General features: G+C 35.0%; 1 protein-coding gene across 13 annotated transcripts in view; it reads left to right on the top strand.

Annotated features, from left to right (window-relative positions):
• The window catches only part of HACE1 (HECT domain and ankyrin repeat containing E3 ubiquitin protein ligase 1), a 111,885-nt gene that overhangs the window by 62,065 nt on the left and 32,135 nt on the right, over positions 1-17,685 (top strand). For 7 of the 13 annotated variants that reach the window (XM_023543321.2, XM_023543304.2, XM_023543292.2 and 4 more), the window contains 4 exons: positions 7,789-8,035; positions 14,132-14,469; positions 14,965-15,072; positions 15,321-15,408. In XM_023543321.2, coding sequence (XP_023399089.1) covers positions 7,789-8,035; positions 14,132-14,469; positions 14,965-15,072; positions 15,321-15,408 — 781 coding nt within the window. The remainder of the gene's footprint in view (positions 1-7,788; positions 8,036-14,131; positions 14,470-14,964; positions 15,073-15,320; positions 15,409-17,685) is intronic. The other 6 variants (XM_023543336.2, XM_003404321.4, XM_023543317.2 and 3 more) reach the window with 3 other exon arrangements.

Below are 17,685 nucleotides of genomic sequence, written 5' to 3'. Positions count from 1 at the left end.
TTGTTTTGTTTAAAAGGACTCTATTACTAAAGAGACTGCTTTTTGAAATGGACATATGTGTCTAGAATTTTATAAAATGATTGCTTAGACTAGTCATGTAAGTAAAATGTACTTGAAGAACAATCAATAAAGTAGATAGGAATCTTGATCACTAATATATAAAACTGGGTACAAGCTACTATTTAAAATGTTTCAGTATACCCTCATGATTCCTTATAAAGTTTTCTCCCAGAACGGTCCCCCTTAGTTTAGTTGGTTATTTTTTCCAAAAGATTCCAGGGTTTTAATGGCTAATCACTAAGAGCTTGGGCTTATATTACTTTATATTATATTTATATATATGTAGCATTTTCTTGCAGCTACATTTCTTTGTATGTGGTTAGCTACCACAGTTAGTAGGAAGCAGCCGTTGAGAAATGGTTACGGTGTTATTATTTCTTAACTTAAAATTTGGCATATGTTATGGATTGAATTGTGTCCCCCAAATACATGTGTTGCAGATTTTAACCTCTATGCCTGTGGTTATAACCCAAATTGGGAATGGATTGTCTTTGTCCTTGTCATGTTAATGAGGTAGGATTAGTGTAAGGTGTGTTTTGAGTCAATCCCTTATAAGATACAAAGATACAAAAAAAAGCAGATTAGGACAAGCAAAAAAGCAGAGACAGGAAAAGAGAGATGGAGTAAGATAGATGCCAAGGCACATGGAGATCTCTAAGGAACCAGGAAACAAGATGAAGAGACAAGGCCAGAGATCAAGATTGTAAAAGAAGCGTCCTCAGCCTTCATAAGCCCCTCAGACCTCTGCTTCTTTCTCTCTCTCTCTCTCTCTCTCACACACACACACACACACGTGGACGCACACACACACACTCAGCTCTGCCTTATCTGCAGTGCTGACACAGAGAGAAAGCCTTCCCCTGGAGCTGGTGCTCTTAATTTGGACTTGTAGCCTCCTAAATTGTGAGAAAATAAATTTTTGTTTGTTAAAATCGTCCATTTGTGGTATTTCCGTTACAGTACCACTAGATAACTAAGACAACGTACTTCTAGATTTGGGTGCTTTCCTTTTTGTGGTATTCTTTTTACTAGTCACTTCTAATTTTTCTCTACATTGACAATCTTAGAATAGGTCATGGTTTTCTTTTACCTCTACAGTTGCAACTATGATTTCTTCCTTCTAACACCATTCCTCTTCTATAAATCAATTACATTGTTAGAAACATTTTGTTGGCCCTTCATTTCAGTCATTTTTGGGACTTCTCATATACAGGTAGTCCCCGACTTAACGATCGGTTCCATTCCAATGACTTCATCATAAGTTGGCTCTGATGTAAGTCAAGTAACTCATTTTTTTTTTTTAGTTTTCATTGTTATTGCCTTTTATTATTAGTATCTTTATAAATCTGGCAGTGTTTTGCAATCATAAATCATAAAATATAAAGTGGAGCATCTGCGAGTGAACATCTGAGAATGATAACATCAGCAAATTATGTTCAGCAACATACTACTAACAATAAGATGCACCAAAAAAAGGTTGTAAATGCAGTTTGTCATAACTCAGATATGTCGTAAGTTGAGGACTACCTGTACTTTAGACCAGAATCACACTCTATACTGTTTACTTAAAAGACTTTTTGCTAGTCCCCTCATACTTCATGGTACCAAGATTATCTTCTTGTGTTCTTCTAGCCATTCAATCTTTCTTCGGTAGTTTTACATAATGTACCATTTGCTAATTTTTTTATTACCCCGTGTCTTACCTTTGAGACTACTTTTAGACTCTGTCTGTAAGATCCATTGAATTTCAGCTTTCCAAAATGCTCGCCTTTTATCTAGTCGTTTCCATTCATTCATTTATTTGATGGAGTCTTTTAAGATTCATACAAACTAATTAAAAATCATGGGCTCTGGAGTGAGCTTGACTTAAGGCCTAAATCCAGGCATCACCACTTACTGTGTGACCTTGGCAACTGATTTGTTGGAGTTTCCCTTAACCCTCCACCCATCCATCTAATACATATTTTTGCGTGCCTACAATGCAATACACCAGGCTTCTGCTAGATGATCATGAATAAAACTAACAAGATCTCTTCCTATGTTAAATATGTAGTCTAGGATAAGTTTCCTTTTTGGAAAATGGTAGCAAATTTCTTAGTAAGTGCTTGTTAAGTGCTTAGCATAGTGCCTGGTACATGGTAGAGACTATGATGATGATTATGCAAATGGGAAATGGTAGAGACGATGATTATAATTATTCTAAATACCCGCATAATACCATTTGACCTTACATTAAACCAAAACCAAACCAAATCAGTTGCCATTGAGTTAACTGTGACTCGTGACGACCTCATGTGTTGCAGAATAGAGCTGAGCTCCGTAGGGTTTTTAAGCATGTGACCTTTCAGAAGCAGATTGCCAGGTCTTTCTTCCAAGGTACTTCTAGGTGAGTTCAAACTGCCAACCTTTCGCTAGTAGTGGAGTGTTTGTTTATGCCACCCAGGGACTCCTTTTCCAAATTAGACTCTGCTTAAACAAAATATGAAAACTTATTTGATTTCTGTTGTTAAATATTTGTCCTATTGTGTGCTCTTCTATAGTAATCAGGAAGCAGTTTTGTTCTTATGTATCTATGTTTTTATTTTATTTGTGTTAAAAAAAAGATGTCACTTTAAGGACTAAGGTGCGCCTGACCCAAGCCATGGTATTTTTCAGTCTTCTCACATGCATGCGAAAGCTGGACAGTGAATAAGGAAGACTGAAGAATTGATGCCTTTGAATTATGGTGTTGGTGAAGAATATTGAATATACTGTGGACTGCCCGAAGAGTAAACAGATCTATTTTAGAAGAAGTAGAGCCAGAATCCACCTTAGTAGTGAGGATGGCAAGAGTTTGTCTCACATACTTTGGACATGTTATGAGGAGGGACCAGTCCCTTGAGAAGGACATCATGCTGGTAAAGTAGAATGTCAGTGAAAGAGAGGAAGACCCTCAACCAGATGGAGTGACACAGTGGCTGCAGTGATAAGCTCAAGCATAGCAATGATGGTGAGGGTGGTGCAGGACTGGGCAGTGTTTTGTTCTGCTGTACATGGGGTTCCTATGAGTCGGAACACACTTAATGGCACATAACAACAACATGTTTTTATTTTAGTGTTACCTTTAAGACTTATTAAGTATCAACTATATGGCAAGTCCATCACCTATCTATCAGTTTGTTGTACTCTGGTGGCTTTTGTGTTGCTATGATGCTGGAAGCTGTGCCATCGGTATTTCAAATATCAGCAGGGTTAACAACAATAAGCTAAGAGAATATTATATTATTTCACTTGAATTTCACAGTAACCTTGTGACTTAAGCTGTTGTTATCTCCATTGTACATATAAGAAAATTGAAGTTAAATTATTTGCCAGCCTAATAAGTACAGGAACCAGAGTTCAAATCCTCACTAATAACAGATTCTGGATTTAAATTTAAGTCTTTAATTAGACAGGGAGATTAGGGGAACAGAGTAAACAGGGTAGGAAGAAAGGAATCCAAGGCAAAAACAAGTTTTAAAACTACTGTGCTAATCCTTACTGCTTCATCACTATCGCTGCCTTTCAAATGCTTCATGGAATCTTTTATTATTATGACCATTTTTGGCTTGTAAATATTTATTTGTTGGGATTGTTAGTGAAGATTGGTTATTAGAAGAGACCTGGTGGTCCAGTGGTTAAGCGCTTGACTGCTAACCAGAAGGTTGGCGGTTCGAACCTGCCAGCTGCTTTATGGGAGAAAGATGTGGCAGTCTGCTTCCATAAAGATTTATAGCCTTAGAAACCCAGTGAGGGCAGTTTACTCTGTTGCTTTGAGTCAGAATTGACTGGATGGCAATGTGTTTGGTTTTTTGGTTATTAGTATTGTGTTAGATTTTATTATTGTACTGTTACCAAAGTGGACTCTTAAGAGGATCTCTCAAATACAAATCATTCCCTTCTGCCAATTTAAGTTTAATGGTAATTTTGCAGGTTATCTCTTTTTTTCATTTATTTATAAATCAGTCCATACTTTTTAACCCACTGTGTGAAGAATTTTTGACCACATATTTTAGTAGAAATTTCTATTAAGAAAATAACCAATTGAAATATATATTAGTGTCAATTGAGATATCCAGTATAATTTTGGAAAATGGATTAAGATAATAAGCATTTACTAAGGGCCCTTTTGCACATAATATTGTGTTTGCATTGAAGTGAGTGAGTTCTCTTGCTCTCTATACTTTCATAATTGAAGGTAAAGGTAGTTACTGACCTGCAGATGAAGAGAGAAATCACGGATACATGCTAAGTAAGACACTGAATCAGAGTGTACTTTTTTTTTTTTTTTAACTGAATATGATTTAAAGCTCACCATACTTCTCTTCCTGGGGTGATTTTTTTTTTTTTTCTTTTTTAATAATTTTTATTGTGCTTTAAGTGAAAGTTTACAAATGAAGTCAGTCTCTCATACAAAAACTTATATACACCTTGCTACATACTCCCAATTACTTTCCCCCTAATGTCCATTTTGCCAGCTTCTAACCCCCGTACCCTCTCATCTCCCCTCTAGGCAGGAGATGCCAGCATAGTCTCAAGAATGGTTCCTGAACTGGGTCAACAGAAGGTCTGGGGACCATGACCACTGGGGTCCTTCTAGTCTCAGTCAGACCATTAAGTCTGGTCTTTTTATGAGAATTTGGGGTCTGCATCCCACTGCTCTCCTGCTCCCTCAGGTGTTCTCAGTTGTGTTCCCTGTCAGGGCAGTCATAGGTTGTAGCCGGGCACCATCTAGTTCTTCTGGTCTCAGGCTGATGTAGTCTCTGGTTCGTGTGTCCCTTGCTGTCTCTTGGGCTCATAATTACCTTGTGTCCTTGGTGTTCTTCATTCTCCTTTGATCTGGGTGGGTTGAGACCAAACGATGCGTCTTAGATGGCTGCTTGCTATCATTGAAGACCCCAGACGCCACATTTCAAAGTGGGATGCAGAATGTTTTCTTAATAGATTTTATTATGCCAATTGACTTAGATGTCCCCTGAAACCATGGTTCCCAGACCCCTGCCCCTGCTCCACTGGCCTTCGAAGCATTCAGTTTATTCAGGGAACTTCTTTGCTTTGGGTTTAGTCCAATTATGCTGACCTCCCCCGTACTGTGTGTTGTCTTTCCCTTCACCTAAAGTAGTTCTTAACTACTATCTAATTAGTGACTGCTCCTCTCCCACCCTCCCTCCCTCCCCCCTCTCGTAACCACAAAAGAATGTTTTCTTCTCAGTTTAAACCATTTCTCAAGTTCTTATAATAGTGGTCTTACAAAATATTTGTCCTTTTGCAACTGACTAAATTCAGAGTATACTTTTTTATAATCCATAGGTGAGTATATTGATAAGGCTTTGCATTAGCACACTGATTTTTAAACTTTTATATTGAGACATAGTGGCTTTGGGAGAAATTATCATTTCATGATCAACAGGAGAAGGTATGGTGAAGTTTGGACTTTATGATCTTTTTGCGTAATAGAAAAGAAATAATTCACTTGTTGACAAGTGAAAAGGCATTTCAGACAAATGACTCAGCTTGGAAGAAGTTTCAACTGAGTAAAGTTGCATAAAAATATTAGACTATATTAATAATTGATGATGATAGATTCCATTGTTTAGGGAAATATTTCTTAAGATAACTCAAAGTGTTCTCTAGATCAGATACTTAAATATTTGTATATGTGGGATTTTTTTTTGCAGAGGGAAATCAAGTTCACACCTTTTTTATAGAAAAATTTCTGTCATTGTAGTTAACTTTCCCAAAGCTACAGGCAATAAAAGAAGGAAATCATTCCATTCAAACTACATTTCTATTTTGTCAGTTCAGCAGTCTTATGATAACAAATACTCCGTAAACACAAATTTATAAACATCAATGCAAGCTAAATTAATGATTCCATACATATTTGATTCAAAGTTACTAACCAAAATCCGTTGCCGTTGAGTCTTTCCTGACTCACAGTGACCCTATAGGACAGAGTAGAACTGCCTCACAGAGTTTACAAGGCTGTGAATCTTTACTGAAGCAGACTGCTACATCTTTCTACCCTGGACTGGCTGGTAGGTTCAAACTGCTGACTTTTAGGTTAGCAGCCAGGCACTTAACCACTGCGTCTCCAGATCTTCTTTTCAAAGTTACTGAACCAAAGAAAAAAGTTTTGCTAATGTGGTATAGGTGTCTCAGTCAAGTGCAGTGTGAATAGCAATAGCTATTACATTTTTCTAACCCTGATAAATGACAACTAATTTTTATTGACCTTTTTTTTTAAAACAATAATTCTTACAATGAAGAAACAACATCAATCAAAAACCCACTGCTGTCGAGTCGATTCCAACTCATAGAGACCCTATAGGCATTGAAGTGAAAATGAAGTGAAAGTTGGTGCCTCAAGAAACCAATTGTTCAGCAGGGGTGCATTTCTTCATAGTTTATACTTTGATCATTGTTTTTATTCTGATTGCTTAAAAATTAGTAAGTCATTCATACACAGTTGAAGTGACAATGTCATAAAGTGAAAATGTCAGTTCACATGTTACCAGGATAGAAAATACTCTCTAATTTCGCACGCTTCAAACTAGAATACTTAGAAATAGGGATTTGCTATCCCCACATTACTAATCCTTATATGTGTTTTTTCTAACCTTAAAGGATACCTAAATATAATATAGAGGAAGATTTTAATCAACTGGGCAAAATACACTTAGGGGAAGATAGGATAAGCTTTTGATAATTATATTTTGCCATACTGCCCTAAAGTTTATGCAACTCTTCACTCTGCTTTTGTACAACAGTTGTAATACAAGACAACCCGTGTTAGAAATTTCAACATAAAACCGTCCCCTCAACAACAAGAACATTTTTAAAGAAAGATATATCATTAGATTATATACAAATGTAGCCTAACTGTCACAGTTTCTCAGTGGAAGAATAACGATGGGGTATTCATGATGATGAACAATCCCAAGATACTGTGGGATGCTGAAGGGCCTTCTGATTTGTCAAAGTTCATGTTTTTTCAGTATGATTTAGTTGTTAATTGAATTTGGATCATCTTTTTTCCATGGTGAAGTATATTTCATATATTTATGTAGAGTCATAAGACAGCCTCTTATATAGAGAAACTTTTACATTGATGCAAACAGTAACTTTGAGATTATTCAATCTGTGAATGTTCTATATGTGAACAGTTACTATTTTAGGGTGGAGAAGAAACAAGGATGGACGGAATGACAGAGATTGAAATTTTTAGTTAAAACAACTAAGTTTTGGGTTGACCTAAGAACATAATCAACATTTATTTCATTGTTTCTCTGCGAAAAATGTACTAAGAATTGTAAAGAATCAGTATAATTTACAAATATATTTTTGAAGGATTTCCTGTGTGGTACATACGGTTAGCGTGAGTTGAAAGTTTGCAATTGCCTCGAAGTTGGTACCTCAAGAAACCAACTCTTCAGCAGGGGTGCTTTTCTTCATATTTTATACTTTGATAATTGGTTTTATTCTGGTTGCTTAAAAACTAGTAATTCATTTATATACAATCCAAGTAATGTATATTTGGTACCTTCCTGTTAAACAGACCATTCCATCCCCTATCATGATATGAAAGGAATTTTCTTCCAGTTATATTATGAAACAGGTGGTCATTGGGATGCAAATGTTTTAAAATAAGTATTTTAACATCTAATATCTTTTACTTCATCTAATCTGTTTATATATTTTTATTTTCAGCCTGTCTAGCAATTATGATGCTCAGATGAAGAGCCTTTTAAGGATTGTGAGGATATTTTGTCACGTCTTTCGAATTGGTCCATCCTCCCCCAGTAATGGAATCGATATGGGCTACAATGGGAATAAAACTCCAAGAAGCCAGGTGTTCAAGGTCAGAAAAGTATATGACGTTGTTAGGAAGATAGACGTAAAAGAGATGAATTTGACAAAGCATACATTCATTAATCAGAAACCTCATGAACAGGACGTAAGTTTGGTTCATACCGTATCTTTTTTTAAGTTAGGCACACCTTTCTTCTTTCATCTCTGTCTAATCAACAGCAAGTCTTAATTGGTGAGCTTTTTAATTTTTCTTACAAATAAATTTTAATTCCATTAGTGTTTTATTCTAAGGATAGAGATATTTAGTGTTTAAGTATAATTTTATTGTAGTAAAATGAAGCCATCACCATTCATGCTTTTAAAAAGATGTTTCTTAATAGGAATGGAAGAAAATACCCAATTTTTACTTAAATTTTATTATTGTGTATGTGTGTGTGTGTCTGTATATGTGTCTTTAAAGTAAAATTGTTTGCACTTACTGGGTGACTTAGCATTGATTCTTGGAATCACTTCACAGAGGAATCATTGAGTTAATTGCTTAAAATATTTTGTTTTGCTTCAGCTCTTCTCTTTTATACAAGCACATGCATGGGGGGAATCCTTGAAAAAATGATTCCATATAAATTTAAGGCAGTGTTAACTACTTTTGCACCCATTCTAATTTATAATTTTATGAAGTAAACAAAATGAATATGGTTGTAATTGGTATTGTTAATATTTTTTTTGTGGCATTATATTTTTAAATAAGTAATTTTGGAAAAAAATGTATAATTTATTAACTTTTATTTTTTAAAGGTAACTTAAGAGATTTTTATAGTATAAAATTCCTTTTGGGCTGATGAAGAATTGTGTTTTTTTAAATAGTTTTTTGAGCGTAACTATGGGTTATCTATCCAAAAAGTGATAAAAACATTTTTATATACTGCTTCCTCAGAAATTAGGATTTACAGTTTTATTATCTGTAAAATACAAGGCAAAATCAATGATCTATGTTGTTTCTTAAAGTGAAAAATTTCGACACTTAAATGATTTGCGAACATTTTTGCACTAGTAGAAAAATATTTTAATATCTGGAATAATATGGTAGCCTTTTAGGAAGGTGTGTGTGTCTCTCTTTTTAATCAGTGTAGGAAAGAAAATTTTCAGCCATATATGTGTGTGTATTTCCTGCCCCCACCTTTTTTTTTTCTTTTTCTTTGCCCTGTTGTGCCACCTCCTGGAAGAAGAAAGTTATGCAGCTTCTTGTAATTCAGATTTTGGCTTTGCACATGCTAGGTAGGAGTGAAAACTTAACTGTCTTTGTAATATTTGAAGCTGAATTAACTGAGACATTATTTTGTTGATGCTGTCCTAAGTGAATACTTGTGAGTTTTACTGCTCTGAAATTCACATCACAGGAAGATGTTCTCGATGTGCTCTTACCTGGCTCACTCTGTTAGGGACTGAACGTACCCTTGATGCAAATCTTCTGCTCATCCTTTCTGTTCATGTATAGTGATGAATAGAAAATCAAATCAGGTATAGATTGTGGTCACCATTATTCAGGTGGATATAGATTGTATTCAGTATTATCTGATTTTTTGTTAAAATTTGAATCCGCTCCCTACTTGCTAATGATATCAAAAAATAAGTATGTGCTTAATAGCCACTCTGTATGCATTTAATGGTTGATTGAAATGTTGGTTTGCTACCCAGTCAGTACAGACATAAAAGGGTAGAAAAGGATATTACTGTTTTTCCCTCGTAGCTTTCCTTTTTTTGAAATCTAGACTTTGTGTTTTGATTGTCGTGTGTTTATAATATGTGAAGTTCTTCTCTTTTATCACATTTGTTAGTACCTTTATTTAAAAAATTCTTATGTATTGTTTTCTGTATCTTGGATAGTGCTTTTGCCCCTGACTGCCTATTTTCTCATAAATTTTGTACTTTCATTTTGGTAGAACATTTTTATTCCAAAATTCAGCTCATTTTAAAAAACATGAACAAGTGTTACTCTTAAGGAATTTATTAGCCTCTTTCCCTCTAGTTTTATGAATTAAATGAGGAATCTGTGGGATGGCAAAATCATCTGCCTTCTCACTTCTAAGGATAAAAATAGAAGCTCTGCATTGTCATTCTGTATATGAGGGACCTGTTCATTATGTGGTGAATTCAAGTTGTAAAAACCTTTACCCTTTGCTCAGTTGCTGCAATGTTAATCTGGAAATACTTTAATTTTTACCACATTTTGTCTAAGGTAGCAGCCAGTACTACTTTCCATTTTATTAACTGGGTACTCTAACATGTCACTTTATTGTTAGGATTAACTAATGGATTTTCCATTAAGAATTAATGGGTTTATAGGCCATGTGTTTTTTGTAGGTGAAATTGTTTAACATCCTGTTATTAGTTTTCTGATTTATCTCAGAAGTTCTTTAAGTTAATCTTAACACTTAGCCAGCCATTCTTTCAGTGTTAGGAGATTTTTATCAGGTGCCTTAGGAACTTTGGAGCATGTGGAAGAGAGGTAGTTCTTGGTAAGGCAGGGTGAGCACGGGGAAGACAATTTAGGCTTCCTGAATCTTGATGTGCTCTTTTTGTAAGTAGTCAACTGTGACTATTAACGGTTTTATAGAGTTATAATTTGGGGAACTCGGAAGCCAAGAAAGATTGAGAAACTTTTAACTTTAAGATCTTATCTTTTGGGTTGTGCCGTTTGTGACAGTATCAAATTGAAAATAACCAGACTAACAGGATTTCAAAATTCTATTAATGAGCCTAAGTTGGGAATGCTTTCCTGTTAAAGTTGTACCACACTTCAGCACATAGGTCTTTAAAAAAATTTTGATTGCCTACCAAGTTTGGGATTATGTATTATAGTGTTGAAGTATAATTTAAAGTGTTTTGTAAATCATATGTGATCCTTATAAATAACGTAACTGTACGTAGAATATAATTCAATGGTGAGAATCACTGAATAATATGAAATAAAACCGTATTCTCAAAATGCCGAGAAGCCTGCTAATTTGTTTATAGTTGTGTACTCACTGCATGATAACAATTGACATGTATGGAGTTTCATGTCTTATTTATGTATCTTATTATTTATCAATGTAGAAAGCATCATAGATATAGTATATGATGATTCATTTTTGATTTTTTAAATGTATTTTAATTCTTTTTGTCTGTAGGTGCTACCACAGTTAGAAGTTACTTTTCACAGTTTTTTTTATGATTGAGGAATGAATTTGTTGAGTAGATTTTCATAGGAACAACTCCCAAGGGAAAACACCTCAGGGTTGGAATTTACTTTTAGTGCGTATGTGATTGACAAAAGAAAAGGTGAAAAAAAGAGAAGAATAAAGGCCCAAACTGGTTTACTATTTACTCTTCTTTTCTTTCCTCATTCCCTTCTAGTTTCTTTGCTATATCCCTTTATTGAAAACTGTCTCATAGCTTTTTGTATCTTTATTGCCGTCATCATTTTTACACACATCCATTTTTTTTCTTTGATATAATTTTCTACTTTATTCAAAATCTACCTGTAACTTTTGCACATTGTTAGTATTTGAAAATAGGGTTCTTACACATTCAGGCTCCTGTGCTCATTTGCGAGATCAGCATGTATCATTTCCTGCCTGAAACATCATCTCCATCCAGCGTCTTGATTTTCTAGGTTTTATCCCTTCTCGTTTAGAGGCCAATTATTCCTTTCTTCTTTTGTTTCAAGCAATTTTGTATCACCACCTGTTCTTTCCATTTTGGAAGTTTATTTTCTGATGCAAAGCTAAATTGTTTTGCTGACATAAAAAGCTCTTTTTCATTTTCTACATCAAGTTTAATGTTTTCCACATGAAGAGAAACTATAGGTTCAAATTTAGATCACAATTAGAATTTTAAGACCTTTTCAATGAAGGTATCATGTCAGTGTGTATGGCAGCTGGTGCTTCTTGCCCTTCTTTTAATCAGCTCCGGAACCTTGAGTTTTCCAGTGGCAGAGCCTGACTATGGAAGAGTGCCCTTTGTGGGGAAGGGGGGTGCTCTTTTCAACCTAGACAAAGTATATTTACTCTGTTTTAAAAAGGGAAATACTTCACTTACCTGTCTACCTGGTACTACTCACTAAACATTTGTTGAATGAATGAAGTAGGTTTTTTTTCTTTTAAATAATATTTTCTTGGGTTTTTGGCAGAAATTTACACAGCAAGTTAGGTTCCCATTTAACAATTTCTATGCATATTGTTCAGTAACATTGGTTATATTTTTCACAGTGTGTCAACATTCTTGTTATTTCTGTTCTTGTTCTGTTTCCATTAATCTAGCTTCCCTGCCCCACTTACCGTCTCATCTTTGCCTTTAGGGATAAATGTTGACTATTTGGTCTCAAACAGGTGATTTTTTTTAAAAGAGCACAATACTCAGGGACGATATTGTTTATTTTATCAGCCAATTGATTAGTGAACTAGGTTTTTGTTGATGGTAGTGATAACTTTTTTTTTTTTTGGTGGTACTTTTTGGTTTAATGTTATAGTGAAGATCTAGGGGTGATTGTTTGCAAACTCAGTAAGTAAAAGGTTCTCAGAGAGAATGTTCTAGAAATCTGAAGAAAGGTAAGTAGGCTGAAGATGCAGAGAGATTTGCTAGATATAAGGATTTCCTGGCAGAACAGGCTATGTAAACATTTTCTAAGGTTCCAAATGTGTTTGTATAATCTCTTTATAGTGGTCTTTAAAAGTAAGGTTATTTCATTTAGTTGGAATATTGGAAAAGTGAGTCTTTCTGCAGCATGTGGCCTATTTTTTAGCATTCAGTGGTCATATAAAATTAAAACAGTAAAATTTTCTTTTTCAGACATTTGCAGAAAGAGTTTATCATTCTCAATACGCATTGCTGTCGAGTCGATTCCTACTCATAGCGACCCTATAGGACACAGTAGAACTGCCCCATGGGGTTTCCAAGGAGCACCTGGTGGATTTGAACTGCTGACCTTTTGGTTAGCAGCCATAGCCCTTAACCACTATGCCACCAGGGTTTCCTCATTCTCAATAGGAGTATATAAAATAGTGTAGATTTCAATGAAGGATTTTTCCTCCCATCCCTCATGCCCCCTTTTAAGTATTAATCTTTACTTGGGATTTAAAATGTTCTAGCAGGTCTTTTAATAGCTGCTTGGCATTTCTTATTTTAAAAACTACTGATTACTTGAGATGATATATATGTTTCATCTTCAGTAGTATTTGGCTCTTTAGAGCATTTGTAATCATATCAAAAACGCAAACCAAACCCACTGCCATTGAGTCGATTCTGACTTGTAGTGACCCTATAGGACAGAGTAGAACTGCCCCATAGAGTTTCCAAGGAGCTCCTGGCAGATTCAAACTGCCGACCCTTTGGTTAGCAGCCGTAGCTCATAACCACTACGCCACCAGGGTTTCCTTTGTAATCATATAATATTTAAAAAATAAAATTGTGTTTGCTATTTTCAAAAGCATTTATTTCATTCCCAAAAGGAATATTTTAGGTAGTATAGCAGTAAGAAATAGTTTACTCTCACCCTCCCACTTTTTTTTCTAAGTCAGAATTAGGAATTTTCAAGCTAGTATTTTGCTAAAGGTTTGGTAATTGTGTTTCTTGTTTTAAAAATGACTTGTTATTAGATATGGGTTGTGCATGAATATATGTATGTGTGCAAGTATATATGTGTAAGTGGGTGTTTATATATACACACACACACATACACATTTTAAAATTGTCAGAATTCTAGGAATTATGTAAGGAAAGGAACACAGTAAACTAAGCTGTTTTTAGACTCTTTGGGAGTTCTTATTTTTTTTAATTTAAAATACTTATTTTACTTAACTGAAAATTGCTGACATTTACCATATTAATACCGTAAAGGCTAGGGAGATTGTATGGATAAGATGAATATGTGCTTTTAAGTCTAAATATTTGAAAATTAAAAGTAGTAAATCTGCTTATAAATCTTCTATTTTTCTTAGATTTTAGTTTTTCTTCCTTTTTTCCAAGGAATAAATAAATACAAATAAAATATTTGCTATAAATGAAGAAATTGGTGTTTTTATGGCATCCATATATTTTTGTTACTTACTACTTGGCACTACTGTCATTTTAACTTGGGAAAATACAGATACCTTGAGTAAATTTGCTCTTTTACAGTATTTCTTTGACTGTGTGGGTTATTTATCTTAGAGTTTAAATGATGATGTTAGAAAAAAATAAAAATCTTTCCTTTTTCTCTTAGCCTCTGGAATTGCTTTGGCATTCATTAGATGAATGGTTAGTTTTGATAGCTACAGAACTGATGAAAAACAAGACGGACTCAACAGATATCACTTCTATTTTACTGAAACAAAAAGGCCAAGATCATCAAGATGCTACTTCCATTCCTCCATTTGAACCTCCAGGACCTGAGAGCTATGAAAATCTATCCACTGGCACAAGGGAATCTAAACCAGATGCTCTCGTGGGGAAACAGGAAGCCAATGCAGATTGTCAGGATGTTATTTCAATGACAGCTAACCGGCTAAGTGCTGTCATTCAAGCTTTTTATATGTGCTGTTCTTGTCAGATGCCTCCAGGGTAAGAAGGCTTCTGCTTATTATTTTCTGCTCTGATACATGAAGAAAAGTTATGATATTTTTGTAATTTCAGTAACAACAGTAATAAAATTTATCAATTTTAGGTTTTATTCTGATCATGTTTTAGGGTGCTAATTGTATTAATCTAGAAACTTCCCTAAAAATATTTGAATTTTAAGCAAGGATATATAAGTTATTACCATGTAGAATGGTAAATGTCACTGTGCGTAGATCTTTCAATTATGTGCTTGAAATGTACAGAGCAGCGATGCTTAAAATTTTAAGATTTTAAGAAAGTCACTTGTTTATATTATCTGTTGATGAGAAGTTATTGTATGTATTATTTTCATTTTACAAATTGAGTAGGCATGCCTCAGTTTCATAAATTTAGAGAGAAGGTCCAAACCCCAATTTTCTTGGTCTAGAAGCTAACTCAGATTTTCTGTATTTCCAGATTTTGTCTATGTAGTCTGATTAAACTTTTTATCCCCCACAGAATGACTTCACCCCGTTTCAAACTTTTTATCCCCCACAGAATGACATCACCCCGTTTCATTGAATTTGTCTGCAAACATGATGAAGTTCTAAAGTGCTTTGTTACCAGGTAAAGCTTTCTGGGATTCAGCGACTGCCCTTGTAGTCTTTCCTTTCTTTACTTACAATTTCATCTCAACAGAAAAAAACTGTTACTTTTCTTACTATTCAGAACTGCTCAGTAACAAGTGAAAGTGTAGTAAGTATTGATTAATAAGTGTTTTTCTTCTGCTTCAGTATCTATACCTCACCATTTTCATCTCATTTAATGCTCCTCATTCTTCCTGTCCATATAAACAAAATATTTTTTTCTTTTAGAAATCCCAAAATTATATTTGACCACTTTCACTTCCTCCTTGAATGTCCTGAATTGATGTCGAGGTTCATGCATATCATTAAAGCACAGGTAGAAATTTCCTTTAATCTTGTTTTTAGTCTGTCTAATGAAAATGAATTTGAATTGTTTTTTATTTGAGCACTGTTTTGTTGAGTAATTATTATACTACAGATTTCCTACTGTAAGAGGAATGGAATTACATGTTACTTTAGTATGAGGAGTACATTTTATTCTTCCAGAAATGTTTATTGAGTGCCTACTGTGTGCAAAGCCCTGTGCAAAGACAACAAAACACTTTGCCACATTTCCTGAATATTAGTCCTGTAAGAGAAGGATTTTATCTCCAAATACATTTGGGAAGTATAACACATGCCCTGTTGGAGGTTTGTAAAGCACATCATCAGTATGTGAAAGGCTTTGAGAAGCCCTTTGGTTAAAATACTGATTTAACTTCGTTAATTTTTTCAAACTTACCTGACTTGAGAACCTTTCCCCTAGTGTTGCACCTATTCATTCTACGTATCTTGTGTTTCTTGAATGAAACATGGTACAGAAAAGCTTGCTTTTCTACTTATCAGCTATGGGACTTTGGGCATATAATATTTCTTAATATTATTGAGCCTTGGTTTCTTCATCTGTAAAACAGAGGTAATGACACCCTCTTCAGAACTGCTGTGAAGATAAATTGTGAAGAGCAACTTCTATATAGTTATTGCTCAGTAAGTGGTAGCTGTTTTGGAAATAGAAAGCATGTTTCCCTTGTCCAAGAGGATGTTAATTAAATCTAGCAGGAAAGATAATAAATGTAGCTATAAAATGGTAATTACAATATTAGGTGTTTCTTTAGGGAGGAAGAGCTTGCTTCTGGCTGCTGTGGTCAGGGAAAATTTCAAAGAGGAGGTAGATTTTAAGCTGGATGTTGGAAAATGCAAAATTCTGAAGTAAATGGGGAGAATGAACATTACCTAGCCAAGGTTTAGGCCAAGGCATGTAAGTGAAAAGTATGTAAAACTACAGTGGTCGGAGCAGAGAGTTTGTATAGGTGAGGAAGGAGATACAATTCTGGAAAGATAGGTCAGGGTCGTATTATATTGAGCCTTGATTGTCAGATTGAAGAATCTTTGGTTTGCTAGGCTGTTAGGAGCCACCACTAACTTTGCTTCAGGATAATGACATAATCCTGGCAAAGTTTTAGGAAAATACTTTGTCACAAATATAGGCTAGGCTAAAGGCTAGTTTGGTTAGTAGTCATAAGAAAATAAATGGCATAGGTGTTTTTTAATGTCTTTGGGGAGACTGGCCCTTTGAGAAGTTAAAAAACACTATGGACTAATTTTTATAAAATTGTACACACATATATAGGAATCCTTTGACCCTTGTTTAATAATGATGCTAATGTAAGAGAAGGTACTAATAACTTAGATTTATTGATTGCTAACTTTAGGCCAAGTACCATACGTTTGCTTTATTTAATTTTGTAACAGTCATGTGAGAAAAGTATTCTTTTTACTTAAGCTGAAGGGGCTAAGTAACTTGTTTAAGTCATTCAGCTACTAAGTGGGAGAACCAGAATTGAAACATCTGATTCCTTAGTTTATTTTCTTAACCTACACTATATGACTCTATGCTAGCACAAATGAGATAATAGGTAAAAGAAGCTTTTAGTTTTTGAAAGGTAGTTTGAGAGGTAGTTTATGATTTTCACTTCTTTTTCCCTCTTCTCTTCCTCAACAATTCAGTCAAAAAGCCATTGGTTGGGACAAAGTTATCTGTGTTAGATATCTATCTTGGTGGCCCAGAGTGGGAGTGTTGATGCCTGACCATGTTGAGGAAGGTGCCCACAAGTGAATATGGTGGTACAGTATGGAATTTCAGAGCTTATGTGTGATGCGAGGGTCTCTGTATAGTGTGGGGTATGTGAGCTGGAGTGGGGTAAGGAAGATGTCGATGTGCAGGTTGGTGGCAGCTGCTCAGTGCGGTGTGGAGTCGAGAACATCCGTGCAGGGTAGGGCCATGGCAGCAACAGGAGATTGGTTATTAACAGGAGTGCTTGATCAAAACAGTAAGTACAGTATAGGAAAGATAATGGGAGCCTGCTTTCTTTCTCACTGTTGGAGAAAGAAATTAAAAAGTGGAGGAAACTAGAATGAACTCTGTGCTGTTGGATCAGAATTGGAGATATCAGTGTGAATTTATAGTTTGCAGTACATACATAGGTAGAGACAGCAAACCTGGCACTCAGCTCTTGGTCTCTAATTACCATTCTCTTTTATAAGGAACCAGGGTTCACTGGAGAAATAGCTGATTTCAGGGCTTGGCCAGAAAAGTACAAGATAAGCCAGGAAC

The sequence above is a fragment of the Loxodonta africana genome, chromosome 1 (genome assembly GCF_030014295.1).
Source record: "Loxodonta africana isolate mLoxAfr1 chromosome 1, mLoxAfr1.hap2, whole genome shotgun sequence".
Classification (NCBI taxonomy): Eukaryota; Metazoa; Chordata; class Mammalia; order Proboscidea; family Elephantidae; genus Loxodonta; species Loxodonta africana.
The sequence above is the reverse complement of the archived record's forward strand: the minus strand, read 5'-3'. Positions and strand labels throughout refer to the sequence as shown.